The 15,354-nt window shown below is 40.0% G+C and overlaps 1 protein-coding gene across 1 annotated transcript in view; it reads left to right on the top strand.

Annotated features, from left to right (window-relative positions):
- The window catches only part of KIAA1549L (KIAA1549 like), a 136,245-nt gene that overhangs the window by 102,808 nt on the left and 18,083 nt on the right, over positions 1 to 15,354 (top strand). The window contains 2 exon segments of the mRNA XM_036383582.2: positions 4,013 to 4,142; positions 10,265 to 10,612. Coding sequence (XP_036239475.2) covers positions 4,013 to 4,142; positions 10,265 to 10,612 — 478 coding nt within the window.

Genomic DNA, 15,354 nt, shown 5'->3' with positions numbered 1-15,354 from the left:
TAATTTGCTCATCTGTCACGTGAAGCTGGCATGTTGTATAACACTGCCAATGTTTGATTAACACTTCACTGTCTCCTGAGGATGGCATAGCAGTAGCATTCAAAAGCCCATTTTAGAAATGAGGGGGGAGCACAGGTGCTGATTGTGCCTGAGCTGCTGCCGTGGGTGGGTGCTCTGTTGCTGGTGCTCTCTGAAAAACAAACTGGCACGTTGGAAGGGGAGATCACACCAGTCCTACCCCAGGAATGGCACAGTGGGCAGATTCCTCTTCCTTTTAAGTTCTGAAGGTGTGAGGGATGGTAAGAAAGTGTGTTTGCCATTACACCTTGCACCGGAGGGCTCTGGCTCTTTCTGTAATCAGGGACTAACATCAGTTGATCCATGAGAGAAAAAGGGATACTGAAGCACCTTTCCCCTAGAAATGGCCCTCACACCTGGAGGTGCAATCTTGCATCCCATCTCCTGGAAAGCTCAGACCAGAATTTTCCTATGAGCATGAATGGACTGCAATCAGAGCATTACTGGTGACACAGGCATTGCACATAGTGCAGCTGCAACAATTACCCTCGAGGCACAGGCATGAAAAAGACTATAATGGGAATTACAAAACCACTGTTGCCTCAGATTATGGGCAAAAGCTGAGATCAGATGTGTTTCTGTAGGTCTAGAGTTCAGTGGCTGAGGAATACTGCCCTGGAAGAGCTGTTTGCCAGGGCTGCAGAGGTCACTGAGGAGAAAAGGCTGACTCAGCTGTATGTTATATTGGATGTCCTGGGGCACCATTTCCTTGTGCAGTTTTCCAATTTATTGCGCACTGAGAGGGTAAAAAATGGAGCTTGTCCTTACATGGGAGCTCTGCACACTCTGTCCAGGAGGTACAGACAGAGCACTGAGAACCTGTATTGAAGAATGCATTTAGTCCAGGGAGCTGGAAAGTCTCCTCAGCACATTGGTGTAGCTGTGACTGATTGAGGCATTAATTTGGATGCTAATTATGTGTCACATGGCTCACAGGAAGTGTTTAAAACTTTAAGGTGAAGCTTTAACACAGCCACGTGCTTTTTGTTAAATACACTGATGTTTGTTCACATGCCAGAGTGTGGGAAGATCCCATACATTTTTTCCTGTGTGTTGTGTAAATTTGCCACAGTCTATTTCAGCCAGGGATCCCTGGAATGACAGAAACTGCTGAGAGGGGGTAAACTCCTGTAGAGGAGTGATTCCAATGATTCCAGCTGCACCATGAAACTGGCTGCTGGACTTGTTAAATATATGACTGTATCCCCACATGAGGAGAGAGAATCGCTTCTGATGCACTTTCTGTGAAGACACAGAACACTTAATGAACGTTACAGATGCTGCAGATGTTTACAAACAAACCAGTTCTGAATTCTGTGCTAAAATTTCCACACTAAGACTTGGAACTGAATTTGGTATGAAAATTATTGTCCTCAGTTTTCTAACAAAAATAAGATGGCTAAAATATTACACTGCTGGAGGAAAACCTTGAAAAATACCACAAGGTAGTGTGGGGTTTGGTTATTGATAAATGAATCAATACAATTGCATTTCTGTAATGAGATAAAATTGCTTTAAAAGCAATCTGGGTAAGCATATAATTGAAAAAAATTATTTCTATCCTTTTCTGTTTTGAATCATTGTTAGAGCAATTAAAACTTGAAAAAATTGCAATTTTTAAAATGATATCACTAAAAACTAAGGTAAAGATTTCAAAGTTTCTAGGGAAAAGGTCTATTCTACTCTTTTCTGTTTCATATATTTTCCTCTAACTTAAGTCACATTGTTACAGCACTTCCAAAACATATCAGAAAATAGAGACACAGTTGATTGCTTAAGATTACCTTTATATTTTGAATTAATTTTAAATTGTATTAAAAAGTGATTTACAAAGCATTCTGCTAAATGATTTGATTTTTTTTCCAGAACAGAGCTTTGTGCTCTAGGTACCTTTCAGTCATCAGGACCATAATCCTCATGTTTTAAAACATTCCAGCTGTGTTCCCAGAAGGCACTTCCTAACCCATTTGAATGCCAGTTGTTCCTGTTCATACCTCCTTTCTCATTAGTAAAACTCTCTTAAATGAGGTAATTGGCAATCTCAAGGTAATTTTTAAGAGCCTACTGATGAAATGCACTATTCTCGGATTTTCTTTAATAGTTTGCAATCAGGTCAAGAATCTGCACGTTTTACAGAATCCCTTACAAAATATATCACAATTGCCTCAACTAAGTATTTATGGACCTATTGTAAAACATATGAAATTTTGGAGACCTTTGATGTAAGAAGATGGAGATTGTCAGATCTGATTACCCTGTGCATAACCCTGTTTTCTGTTAATACCAACAGTATAGTCAGGGAAAGACTATATAGGAAGAAAGAATTTCCTCAATATTGTTTTTCTAGGGGAAACTTATTCCAAAAGCTCTGCTTGCCTTCTGCTTTGGCAGTGCATTTGGGACTTTGAAACACGAGCATGGTGATTTGTGATCAAGGGTCACACAGAAGTTTTGAAAGTTGTCTTAGAACTAAGTACACGCCTGAGTAATTTATTTAATCAGAAGCGTGAAATTGGGTTTTTTTGTCCTACCTTTTATCCTGTCTGATCATGTAAATGTCCTACTTTCTGGATTTCTGCAAACCAGTTTCTGCTGCTCTAATCTGTCAAGGCAAAAAGTGTTGTTAACAAGATCTGGAATAACTGAAGAATTATTTATCAGTGAATTAATTTGGACTGTCTTGTCTGTTCATTTCATTGATGGTTCTTGAGATGTTAAACCACGGAGTGACTTGAAAGTCTGACTTCAGACATAATAGTGCAACTTGTCTTACTTCACTATGAGCATTGGCAGGTCCTCTGTGCGAAATAAGCAGCACAGAAACATGTTAGATGACCTGATCTAATTTTAATATTCTGAATGGAGTAATTGCACAAGGCAGAAAAATAGCATGGCTAGGCAAAGATAACTTTGTAACAGGCTCTAGCAGTGTAATTACTGTGTTAATAAATGAAGCTGGCATGCCGTTATTTCATGTGTTACTGATCTACTTCAGGAGCAGTGCTCCTCTGGAGTGTGCAGCAAAATGAGTAATGGCCAGACACAGCATGAGAACAACTCACAAACTCGGCTGGTGTAGAAGTAGCCTTCTTAAAAGATGCAGTTTGATGAAGCATAAAGTTCCTGTACCACCATTTCGCAAACCCTCCTGCAGACACGTACAGATATGCTCTGTATTTCACAGGGAGATGCTGCATTTGTTTTTGTATAACCAGCAACAAGGGCAGAAATGGTTTTGTTGGAGAGATTACTGGGTATTTTGGATATTTAGTTTTATTCTGCCTTTCTACTGCATTTGCTTCCCCTTGGCTTGGAGCCCCCAGCAGTGGAAGCTCAGTGCCCAGAGATGAGCAGCATTTTGTCCCAGTGAAGCAGCTGAATGTCAGGAGGGACAGCTCTCTGAGAAAGCTGTGGCCAGTTACCAAACTGGCTATTTAAAACCAGCATCTTGCAACAGTTTCCTCCCACTGCTGTGTCTCTTCCCGTTCCCTGTGCTGGGGGTTTGTTTCAGTGGAGCTTTTTCCTGCTTCTCTCTCAGTGCTCAGGATCAGCAACCAAAATCTCTGCTCCCCATCTGTGTGTGTGGGAGAGCCTGTTATTTTTTAATTTTTTTTTAATGAGTTTGAATCATATCAGCTGAAGTTAAAAGGGTCCTGATATCTTCTTGGGACATATTTCATCTGACAAGCTCCCACATACAATGTCCATGTCTTTTACATAACTTTTATTTTCCTTAAACTGTAAAAAGCAATTAATCATCTCTTAAAAAGGTTACTGATTTCTAGCACTTCATGTATATAGAAAGAATATCCTGTAACAAAGTGGTATTTTTATGGGTGTCATAATTTTAGAATACAGGTGAGTATTGACAATCACTGTCTGTTGTTATTTTTTCTTTTTTCATTTTACCATTTTCTTGTTTGGTGTTTTCTAGGCAGCCCCTGAAGAACTCGGTGTACAGAAGCAGGCAGTCCCTGAACAGTCCCAGCCCAGGGGAAACGGAGATGGATCTGCTGGTGACTCGAGAAAGGCCGAGGCGTGGCATCCGGAACAGTGGATATGATGTAAGTTTATTGGGTATAGGCAGAGAAATCTGCTCAGCAAAGCCTTGACTTGCTCCAGGCAACAAGTGATAAGCCACAAGACACATTGCCATGAGATATTTAGTGTTACAGGAGTTTATGTGCACTCAGCAACCTGAAGAAAGCTCAGACTCTTTTGTGTACTTTATCACTCTACATCTTTTTACAGTCTGAAATGCAAACAAAACCTTTGCTCAAACCCCGTTATTTGCCAAAGTATTAAATCTTGAATTTAGATAGTTCTTCTAAGTGTGTGGCTACTTGACAGTGAGCTTTCTTCATTGCATTTAAAATCCTCTGTTTGTTCTGAAGAGCAGTGTGGAGCTGCTCTCTTGGTTCAGAAGAATGAACAGCCATCTTCTGGGATTTTCATCTAAGTCCCAATGGCAGTGTTTTGTGGAAATCCCCTAGGGACAGGGATTGTTCTCTTGCTCCCATCAGAACTGGGAGAGTTTTGTGTAGGTAAAAGTCAAACCCAGCTAGAGGTGATGCTGCTTTATGGTCCAAGGAGCTCATGCAGCCAGCACAAGGCAGAGGAGTTGTCTTGTGCAATCTGAACAAACACTGGGTGCAAGTTGATGCTGTGTGAACCCAGAAGGAGGATTAAAAATATCCCCTACTCTAGGGTAATGTTGAGTTTTTCAATTCATTGTCACATGTCCAAACTACTGTTGCTCAGCCAGCCCTGAAGATCAGTCCTAGAGAGGGTCTAAACCATTCTGGAAAACTAGGAAGTTCACCTGTGGTTGCCCATCCTCTAAACATTTTAGGTGAAAAACATTTTTTGTGAGGGGGTGTTTCATTGTCAAACCCTCTCTCTGCCAGGAATGGGATTTTAGCAAGGAGAAAGAAAGTACCAAAGTTGGGGGGATGTGTTCAGGAAAGTTTAAACCTTTTACAAAATTCTTCAGGGCAGGTTGCAGTTGTCAGATTTCTGAAATGATTCCCTGCATTTGGACACTTCCCATCAGACTGCAGGAGTCATATGGAGCTGTGTGAGTGGGCTGACTGGTACATTGCTTTCTGAGGAATTAGGATGCCAATACAATGCTAATAAAAGCTAGTTTTTTACAGGGGATATTTTCCTGGAAATCAGTGTTGAAAACATTCTGGGAGCAGGCACGGCAGCAGATTTTAAAAATATATTTCAATATATTGTGTATGCTATATATAAACTATATTTTAAAGAAAATTTATTAAAAACCTTGGAAGTAGATTAATGAGTTTATGCAGATTCTGAAGTGTCCTCAGAGTAATTGTAAGCTATGAGATGTGTGCACATCACAGAAAAAATTGCCTTTACCTTTGGTGCTGCAGTTGGGCAACCTGTCCCTGGCACAGTGCTTCACTCATAAGTTACATAAAATCCCTCAGCCCGATGCACTGCAGATTCACTGCAGTGCACCTCTTCCAGCTCTGAATGCATTTCCCATCTGAAAGCACAGAAATGCTGCTGGGAAATGGGACAGGATATTGAAATTTAGCTGCCAAGCCTGAGCCTGCAGCGTGCGCTGGTCCCCCTCTCCTGTTTGAGGCTCCTCAGAGCTGTGTCTGACAGGCTTCATCTCCCAGGATACCCACTGATGGCTGCATCCATGGAATTCATGGATCTCACCAGCTAAACACCTCTGGAAATCTGCCCTCTGAAAATGGGTGAGAAAGGGCTGCTTTGAGTGCTGACTTGTGTGCCCTTTCTGTTTCATACAGCAACACCTGGCACCCATTTTCGACACCCGATTTGTCATATTAAATGTTCCAGCCTTCTCAGAGTGCTGCTAAACTCTTCCTCCCAGCATGTTATTTAGCAGCAGGTCCTGCCAAAGAATAGTGACATCTGCATTTTATAAGCAGTGCCAAAAAATTCAATTTATGAATCAAATAGTTGGTATTGCCTGAAAAAGTCAGGAGACTTTTTTACAGCATAAAAATTTGTGGAGGGAATTTGAACTTTACCAGTACACCCAGGTTATGTGTTGAGGATTTTCTTCCCAACAACAATAATGCTTTTCTTTTTAAGGAAAAGAGATTGAGATCTCCCAGATTCTTTAAGAAAACTGCTTAAGAATTCACCATTCATTGGCACAACCACAAGGTTTCCTTTCAATAACAAATTTCTAAATGGTTTTCTAAAATACTTCATTCATACTTTTCTAAAAATACTTAATTCATGTATAATTAATTTTTGTGATATTTCTCTGAATCATGGTTCTGTTTCTCAGAGCTAAAACCTGCTCAGGATATGAGGATAAAGATACAATGTTTTACATTTGTCCTTATGGAATATGTAGCTTTTAATATTATTTTGGAGTATACGTTCTGCTGTTTGATGTTCTCAGTATATTACTTGCCTTCATAGTGTCTTTTATAAATGAATTATTATTGAACAGTATCTAGCTTTCCATTTTAAAGAATCCCAACAGGTTTTACTATCATCACCTTCAATTAGGAATTAGACTCAGAAAACTTTATTAATGTGTTTATTATTTTCAACAAGTTCATTAACAACTCTGTGTAGAGTAAATGCCGTAACAAAAGATTCTAGAACCTCTAGACTGCCCTAATGAGATTTATACCATAGCAGAAAATATTTAGGCTGTTTTTGCTATCAAAGGAAGAAAATTACCTTATTATACGTCTAAGAGATCAGTATACAAAAGAACTCATGGGCAGTATTTAGTTGATATAGCTAAATTAATGCAATGCATCCCAAAGGTTATAGATTAATGTTCACATAAAGAATTTTACTGATAATGTTGCAGCAGCAGAATTATTCAAGAGGTACAGAAAGTCTGTCTCTCACTGCAGGGTTTTGTTTGCTTTCTTCATGTACCTCTAGTCCCTTCTCTTATACAGTACGTGTGTATGATTTTGTGTAATGGTGGCCTCTATTTAGGATAGCTATGTGTTTCAGTTGAAAGGATAACAAACAAAATAACAAATAACACTCAGAAAGTGATAGGATGAATTGAAATAGATTTTAAAATATGAGGAAAAGAAATTATTATTGTTTTTCTCCAAAATCTACATGTCAGCTTTTATATTGATGATTCAAAGCTGCCTTAATGTTGGCTGCTAATATGAATCTTGTATACATGTGATATATTTTAAACATTCTGTGGGGGTCTAATGGCTTCAGCAGTGAGTTGTAGTAAAAAACCTGATTTATTTCAGCATTGGGTACTAATAGGTCTGTGTGGGATTCCACTCACATTTTTGCAGGCATGAGCAAATAGAAGAACCATGGCTGTTAATCATCCAGTCAGGATATTATGATTTCAGAGGCTCTCTGGCTGCACTTACACAAACTACCATTGCATTTTATAGTCAGCTTTCTAAAATGTGTCTGATTTTTATTTATTGTAGCAACACAAACACCAATAGAATCAAAATGAAGGAATGAAATTAAGGAAGAGTTTTTAGTTGAAGATTTCCTATGAAGTTTTTCCATTTAAGATAATTTGGTGCACTTGCATTCCCCTTCGCCCAATCTGATGTGTGTACCACTTGGGAAGCCTGAATTCGAGTTTGTGGTTTTGAATTTAGATAATATACTGTGTAACCATGACTATGTAAATTATGGTTAAATTCTAATGTGCAAATGTTTAATTTTTATCCTAATTTTTCTTTCTTTTTTACTGCCATACTTTCCTTTGATACAAAACATAGCTATGCTTAAAACAGAGAAAGCAAATTAGTATTTTACTTATATTTGTTATCAGTTTTCATTACCAGTGTAACTCTTTTATGAGTGGCTGATAACAGAAAAAGAACACCAGTTTGGTATTTCCCTCTGAAAAGGAATAAATATATTTTATGATTGTCCTACAGCTTACAAAATCTTGGGGGCACAGTCACTTATCTGTTCAGGTGTAGAAAATCACTATTACAGATATAAAAAAGATATGCCACACTAGGAGCTACAGAACACTGAAATGATCAGGATAGTGCTGGAATTTTTAACAAGAACATCCTGTTGTATTCTTTTATTTAGGGCTATTTTAAACGCTAGCACAGTTTCTAAGCACATGCTATATATAGAAGGAGGCACAGGTCCTATTGCTCATCCCAGTTATCCTTCGCAGTCAATGAATTTTACAGGTATTTAAATAATTATAAGTTATAATTATATATTAATTATTATATATTTATATATTATATAATTATAGTTGCTGGTTAAAAACATATATTTTTAAAACTCTGGGCTGTAAAATTGATCTACAGAATACAGATGAAGTATGGTATTCCACTTTCAACTTCTTGCAATGTGGTGATTGCTTTCTGTCACGGAGTTACAGCCAGAAAAAAAAGCAGGGAGGTAATTTCTGTTTGTACTTATCTGTACAGAAGGAATCACCCTAGGAGTAGCACTTCAAGCTAAGCTGCCCAAGCACTGTTTGCTCGTGGGAGAATGTGCTTCATTCCCTGTACCCAGGTTAACTTTGCATAAATACCTGTGACTCCTGTTTGGGGGCTGGGTAAGACCCCCACGGTGTTCTCTGCAAGGGCAGGGCTGAATTTGTGGTGTCATTGTGGAAGTTCAGAAAAACTCCTAAACTTTAGCTCTTCTGAAATCTTAATGTGAGAGCCTGAACAAAGGAATTTCAGTGTCTCTAGCTGTAATAATCTGTCCCTTGTAAGGGGTCCTTCACAGTAATGGCACTATCTGGGGAACCGTACTCTTCCTGACACAGTTGCACTGCCATTGATACCACAACTAAGACAAGAATTCTGACATTAATTATAATTGTTTTTAAGCAGAGCCATTGACAGTTTAATCTGCTACAGAGTGTCCCTGCTACTTTTCCCAGCAAAGAATGTAGAAAATAAAGGGCTTTTATACTCCCCTGCATCGTATGATTTCTTTCCAGTATTTGTTGTGGGTCTATATTATTATTGCTGCTTTAAGTAAAGGGATGGTACCACGGTTGGGCTAAAAAGTATTTATTGCTCAGATAAACATCAGTATCAGAGGCTGTGAGATTTAAGAGAGCAAGCAGTTGGCCATAGAACAAAGTAGTTACAGGTTCTTTGTTACAAGACAATATATAACTTTTTAATCCAATGGACAGTTGCCATAGGGTTTATTTTGCTTTTCTAACCTATCACCTTTACTTCTACTGCAATGTAGATACTTTTATCCAATGGGCTACTATTACACATACACACATATGCTTCTATTAGAACATCTAAACTCTTAGCTTACTCTATACAATTACACCCCTGCATTATAAAGCCTTCACCATCTTATCAATACCATTTTTTACTTACTTAAGGCATGTTTTTACTTACAACTACAGAAACATATGTTTATAATTTTTCTGCTTAATGTCTGTGCATTTTATTTTTACATCAACCCAAGCTTCTCCTAAGGCTGCACATCAAACCCTCCTGTGTCTGTGGAAATTTCTATTTTTCCATTTCCCATGTGTCTACATGGTTACAATTCCTGATTGTGTGTGCGTTACGTCTGTGTTATGTCTGTGTGCGTTACATCTGTGTGTTACTGTGTGCGTTACGTCCATGTGTGTTACGTCTGTGTGTGTTACGTCTGTGTTATGTCTGTGTGCGTTACATCTGTGTGTTACTGTGTGTGTTATGTCCATGTGTGTTACGTCCGTGTGCGTTACGTCTGTGTGTGTTAATGTCTGTGTGCGTTACGCCTGTATGTTAGTGGTTAGGGTTAGGGTTAGGTTAGCCTGTGTTATGTCTGTGTGCGTTACGTCTGTGTGTTACTGTGTGCATTACGCCGGTGTGCGTTATGTCCATGTGTTAATGTCTGTGTGTGTTAATGTCTGTGTGTGTTATGCCTGTGTGCGTTATGCCTGTGTTATGTCTGTGTGCATTATGTCTGTCTGTTACTGTGTGCGTTACGTCCCTGTGCGTTACGTCCGTGTGTTAATGTCTGTGTGCGTTATGCCTGTGTGCATTACACCTGTGTGCATTACTGCGTGTGTTAATGTCCGTGTGCGTTACGTCCGTGTGCGTTACGTCCGTGTGCGTTACGTCCGTGTTTGCGCATGTCGAAGTGGCACAAATGCTATTTGTAAATGCTATCAAAGCATAAGTAAGGCCTGTGACATCCACTTTTATTCCCCCCCCACCAGACCGAGCCTGAAATTATAGAAGAAACCAACATTGACCGCGTCAACGAGCCGCGGAATTACGGCAGGGCCCGTCAGGCCAAGGGCCACTCGGAGACGTCGACACTGAGCTCGCAGCCGTCCATCGACGAGGTGCGGCAGCAGATGCACATGCTGCTGGAGGAGGCCTTCAGCCTGGCCTCTGCTGGCCACGGGGGCCAGCCCCGGCAGGACGCCTATGGCTCGGCCCCACACCTGCCCTACTCCGAGGTGGTGACCAGTGCCCCTGGCACCATGAGCCGGCCACGGGCGGGCGTGCAGTGGGTGCCCACCTACAGGCCGGAAATGTACCAGTACAGCTTGCCAAGGCCCGTAAGTGGAGCTTCTCTTTGCCACACTGTAATGTCAGAAGGATGCTTCTGTTCTGAGCCACATTTTTTTTTTTTAAGTAGTCCCATTTAGGTGCTTAAAACCAGAAAATAAGTATGTGTAGGGTGACGTGTGTATATACATCTACATGTGTGCTTGCCTAGACACCAACCTTTGCAGTTGGGCAACACACACACACCATGAAAGACTCGGTATCTATTTCAGCAGCAAAGTTGTCTTGTCTAAGTTGTACTAAGATTTAAAAGAATAGGCTGCAGAATAGGTTGAAGATTTAAAATAGGCTGTTCAGCAGATCCCAAACTGTTGGAACCCTGGCTGCTGAGAATTTTAGACTTTCTGTGCTGATAGGCACTGATCCCCAAGAGAACACTGTGTTTCACCTGAAGCTGTAGAGAAAGCTTCCAAAATTAAATGATAGCGCTAAGGTTATAAGTGTATTGTTTGAATAGAAGTGTGTAATATCACATAGTAGAAAACTGAGAGTTTTAGAATGTAGAAATGTATGTAAAACAAGATAGATGTTTTAAGGCTAGTCCTTAAGACTAGATAGACCTTTAGAAGCTAGTCCTTCTTCTTCATCTTCTTCTTCATGGGTTTATGTAGTATTATGTAATTAGATAAAAAAGTCCACATTATGAACCACAGATACATAGTTATTAAGTTAAAACTAAAAATATTTTAGGTATAATTTCTTAATCAAACAGTTTATCCTTAAAAAGCCCTGTAGAGAGAGAAATATGACTCCATTTTTAGTTATTAGAGTGAAGTGCTATACAACTCACTCCAAACTTGTTTGCACATCTCCTTCTGCTCAGGTAATGGATATTAGGAAGCAATGTGGTTTTATGGATTAATTGTGGTGACATCTGGGTAGGGAATACCAACTCTTCTGCATCACTGGAAAGGTTCAGCACTGAAGAGCAACATGAAATGTGGGCTGTAATTAGTAATCTTGCACTTACAGCTATTGGCTTGGGTCTCTAGAGAAGAAATCTAGAGAAGATTTAATTCCACAGGTCTCTTAGTTGACCTTATAACTGACTTTATCCTTAATTTTCTACCCTCAAGCAGCAGCTAACACGTCCTCACCTTGCAGAAGTAATACATGAATTCGGAACTTAAACCCAAGGGTGGAAATTGTTAATGGAATTTTGTAGGGGTCTAGACAGCAGTGACACTAGCACTGTGCACACCCTCACGTGAGAAACTGCCCCTGAATTCCCACATATGGTAATGTGAAACTCAACAATATATTTTCTTTTGTGTCAGATACAAATCTAAACCAGAGGTGATTGCTTTCAAATAAGAAATAGCCCATCTAACAATATCAATGTGATAAATTGTTCATTTTAAGGCCTTTTTTTGGTCAGAATATTTTTTTAAAGAATATATTTCAAATTGAGTCCTGAACTCTGGCTAGAATAAGAGATAATGCAGAAAAATGTCCTCCCTTCAAAATCACCCTTACCATGACTTCCTTGACAATAAAAAATACATTTAGGGATGCTGCTTCTGAACTATCCTGAACACAGCTGAAAGCCAGTGGCATTGCCTGCAAAGGTTCAGGTTTGTGCTATTTAAATCATGCTAAGGTTATTTCTGGCACTTTGAAATTGGTCCGATGAAATTCGTACAGCATATAATCATTTTTTATGGTTAGAATTCAATTAAAAGCTTAAGAGACAGCTAATAGGGAGTCAAATTACCTTGACACTTCAAAGAATCCTTCTAAAATGAAATTAAAAATACTATATGGTGAGAGGTTTTTAAAAAATATAATAGCCACTCTTCTCATGGTGAATGATTAACTGTTGTCTTTCTAAGACTTATTACTTTCCTAAATCATCTGCATGTTTGGGACCTTTTGCTTATCTTTCTGGCATTCTGAAGACAGAGTTAAATAGCTAAATTCCCTGAAGATAGTTGATTGCCAGAGAGGAGGATAGGCACAGACTGCTGGGCTTTGGATAAGGGCTGGTAATTCATAGTTTTCTGCATATCAGTTTCATGAATATGCACTGTGCTTCAACCACCCCATTTCCTGGTTTGTTCTCATGGGCATGGAGGGTTGGAATTGAAAATATCCCCAGCTTTGGGGATGAGAGGTACCTGTGCACTGGGATGTTTGTTACCTCTGTAAACCAAGAATTAGTCATTTTTTCCCTTTCTTAAAATTCAGTTCTGAGTGGCAATTAGAAGTCAACATCAACAATGCTGTTACAATTCAAAACACTGAGCATTTTGAAAATGAAAATTTCATCTTTGAAATCTCAAGGGCATTTTGTCTGCTTAGATGGAGCAAGTGCAGAGGGGTCCAGAGCCACTCTTTAGTTCTGTGTTGCTTTTGGTGTCCTCCAAATTGTGGATCTTTATTTTTTTGTAATCAATTTCTTGGATAGTCCCACCATCAATCATTTGTGTATCTCTCCAGAGTGTGCACACATTTTTTTTTTTCCTTTTCCATTTTCTTCTCCCTTTTGAGGCCTTCTGCATGTTTTTTATTTGTTTGGTTGGGTTTTTCTGTACATGCTGCCATTAATACTGAAATTATCTGTAGCTCTTGTGAGGGAATGCCTGTTTGCCAACCTGCCTGTTGAGTGACCTGTGAAAAGAGGATTCCTCCACACAGGGCTCATGCCTTCTCCTGGCAGAGGAAAGCCAGTGGAATACAAACTCTCCCTGTTGTTCTGGAGCTTCCAAAACATGGGTAACACTTGCTAAGTCCTTGGCACCCAGCTGGTGTGCTATGACTGGAGGATGGAGTTAAAGGGTTGAACGTGTGACACCAGCCCAACCGCCAGCTTGGTTGATCTTGTTTGGAAATTTGCTTTGGAAATGTGCTCAGCTGAGTCAAGTGAGATCTAAGAACAGAGAAGAAAACCTCCCACACAAGGCTGGACCAGTTTCCATCTCTCCTCTTTAGTGCTCTGGAAAGAGGAGTGAGTGTCACAGAGCTCTGGGTCCCAAGGTGAGAGCCAGCACCACAAAGAGGCACTGATGACCAGCACTTACAGCCTGAGTGACTGGTGACTGGTCCCTGTCCTCAGAGCTCCCCTTCATTTAACAGGGGTAAAGTGGGAGTATTTTACCAAAATTCAGCCACTTTCAATAACAGCTGCTCAATATGAAACAGGACAGCTATAAAGGCAAAACCAAATCAATAAATTTGCATTATTCCTGGACTGCAATTTAATAAACAAATAAGTTAAATCATTCCATGAGTTCACAAGGACACTGGCCTTTTAATTCCTATGGTGAGATGTAAGGAGATGGATATTTCTGTAATTAGAAGGCAACATAGAATACTTTCACCCAGGACCAATCTGTAAGTGCAAGGTGGTAAAAATATTTAAATATTTGAACTAGGGAAATATAGCCTTAAAACTAACTGCAAAGTTTCTGCTTTGGACATTAGTTATTTTGTGCTGGCCTGTGAACACAGGCTTGGGTTTGTTCAGCCTGGAGAAGAGACAGCTCCAGGGAAAGTTTAGAGCACCTTCCAGTACCTAAAGGAACAGCAAGAGAGCTGGAGAGGGGCTTTTTACAAGGGCAAGTAAAGTGGGAATGCCTTTGAACTGAGAGAGGGTAGGGTTAGATTTGATATGGGCAAGGAATTCTGTACTGTAAGGGTGGTGAGGCACTGGAGTAGGCTGCCCAAAAATTTGTGTATGGCCCATCCATGGCCAGGCAGGATGGGGCTTTGAACAATCTGGTCTAGTGGAAGGAGTCCCTGTCTGTTGCAAGGGGCTTGGGCCTAGATAATCTTTAAGGTGCCTTCCAAACCAGTCTGTGATTTACTTTTCTACATCCTGACAGGTGTTACCTTGGGCTCTCGTGGTTTGTAGGAGACAATGGTGTCTGCTGGTGGCTGGACTTTATCCTCCAGAGGATTTATTGCCCTTGGCCCAATGGCTGCTAAACTGCACTTCCTACTTTTAAAAATTATTTATTGGTTTGCTTTTTAAATTGTCAGTGTTCTAGCCACAGCAGACTCCTTCACTGGCATTTCTTACTGAAAGGGAGGCATGGGGTCTGCTCTCTGCTACCTGTGCAGTCTGTCCTGGGTCTCAGGTGGGATTGCTTCTGCCTGATTTATAGCCTTTGTGTTACAGACTCTCTCATTTTTCATAAAATAGAGTTTGGAACCCATGCAGAATGTTTTCCTTAAGATTTTTGTCTTTTGTTCTTTTTTTGGCTTTTGGTTTGTTTGTTTTTGTCCGGTTGGATTTTTTGTTTTCTAAAAACCAAGAGATCATTTAAAAAAGATAAATATTTGAAAAGTAAAATTAGGCAAGTCTGTGAAATCAGCTGGGTTATGTTTTCTGTTTGTTGTTTTCCTCTCTGACTCGTTTCACAGTGGTGAAGTGACTTTAATTCTACAATCAGGCCCATTGGCCAAGAGCCTAAGGGCTCATAAAAATCTTTAACAGGCATCTGTGGTAAAACTTTGGCTTCATTTACACTCTTCTTTCCCATTTATATGTTGCCTGCAGGAAAACACTGATGCCCCAACCCATTAGAGAAACTCTAGAAATTTCACTGGAGTTCCTTCCCACAACCAGGTTGATGTGTGGCAGCTCAGGGCAACAAGGGCTGACTCCTGTCCCCGCTGGACAAACAGTTCCTCAGCATGGTGGAGCAAATCTTTTTACAGGATTTTTCACTTTAACAGGATTCTCTCTGCCCAGCCATTAGCAAAATATTGCCACTCACTCAAAATTGCT

Source organism: Molothrus ater, chromosome 6 (assembly GCF_012460135.2).
Source record: "Molothrus ater isolate BHLD 08-10-18 breed brown headed cowbird chromosome 6, BPBGC_Mater_1.1, whole genome shotgun sequence".
NCBI lineage: Eukaryota > Metazoa > Chordata > Aves > Passeriformes > Icteridae > Molothrus > Molothrus ater.
The sequence above is the reverse complement of the archived record's forward strand: the minus strand, read 5'-3'. Positions and strand labels throughout refer to the sequence as shown.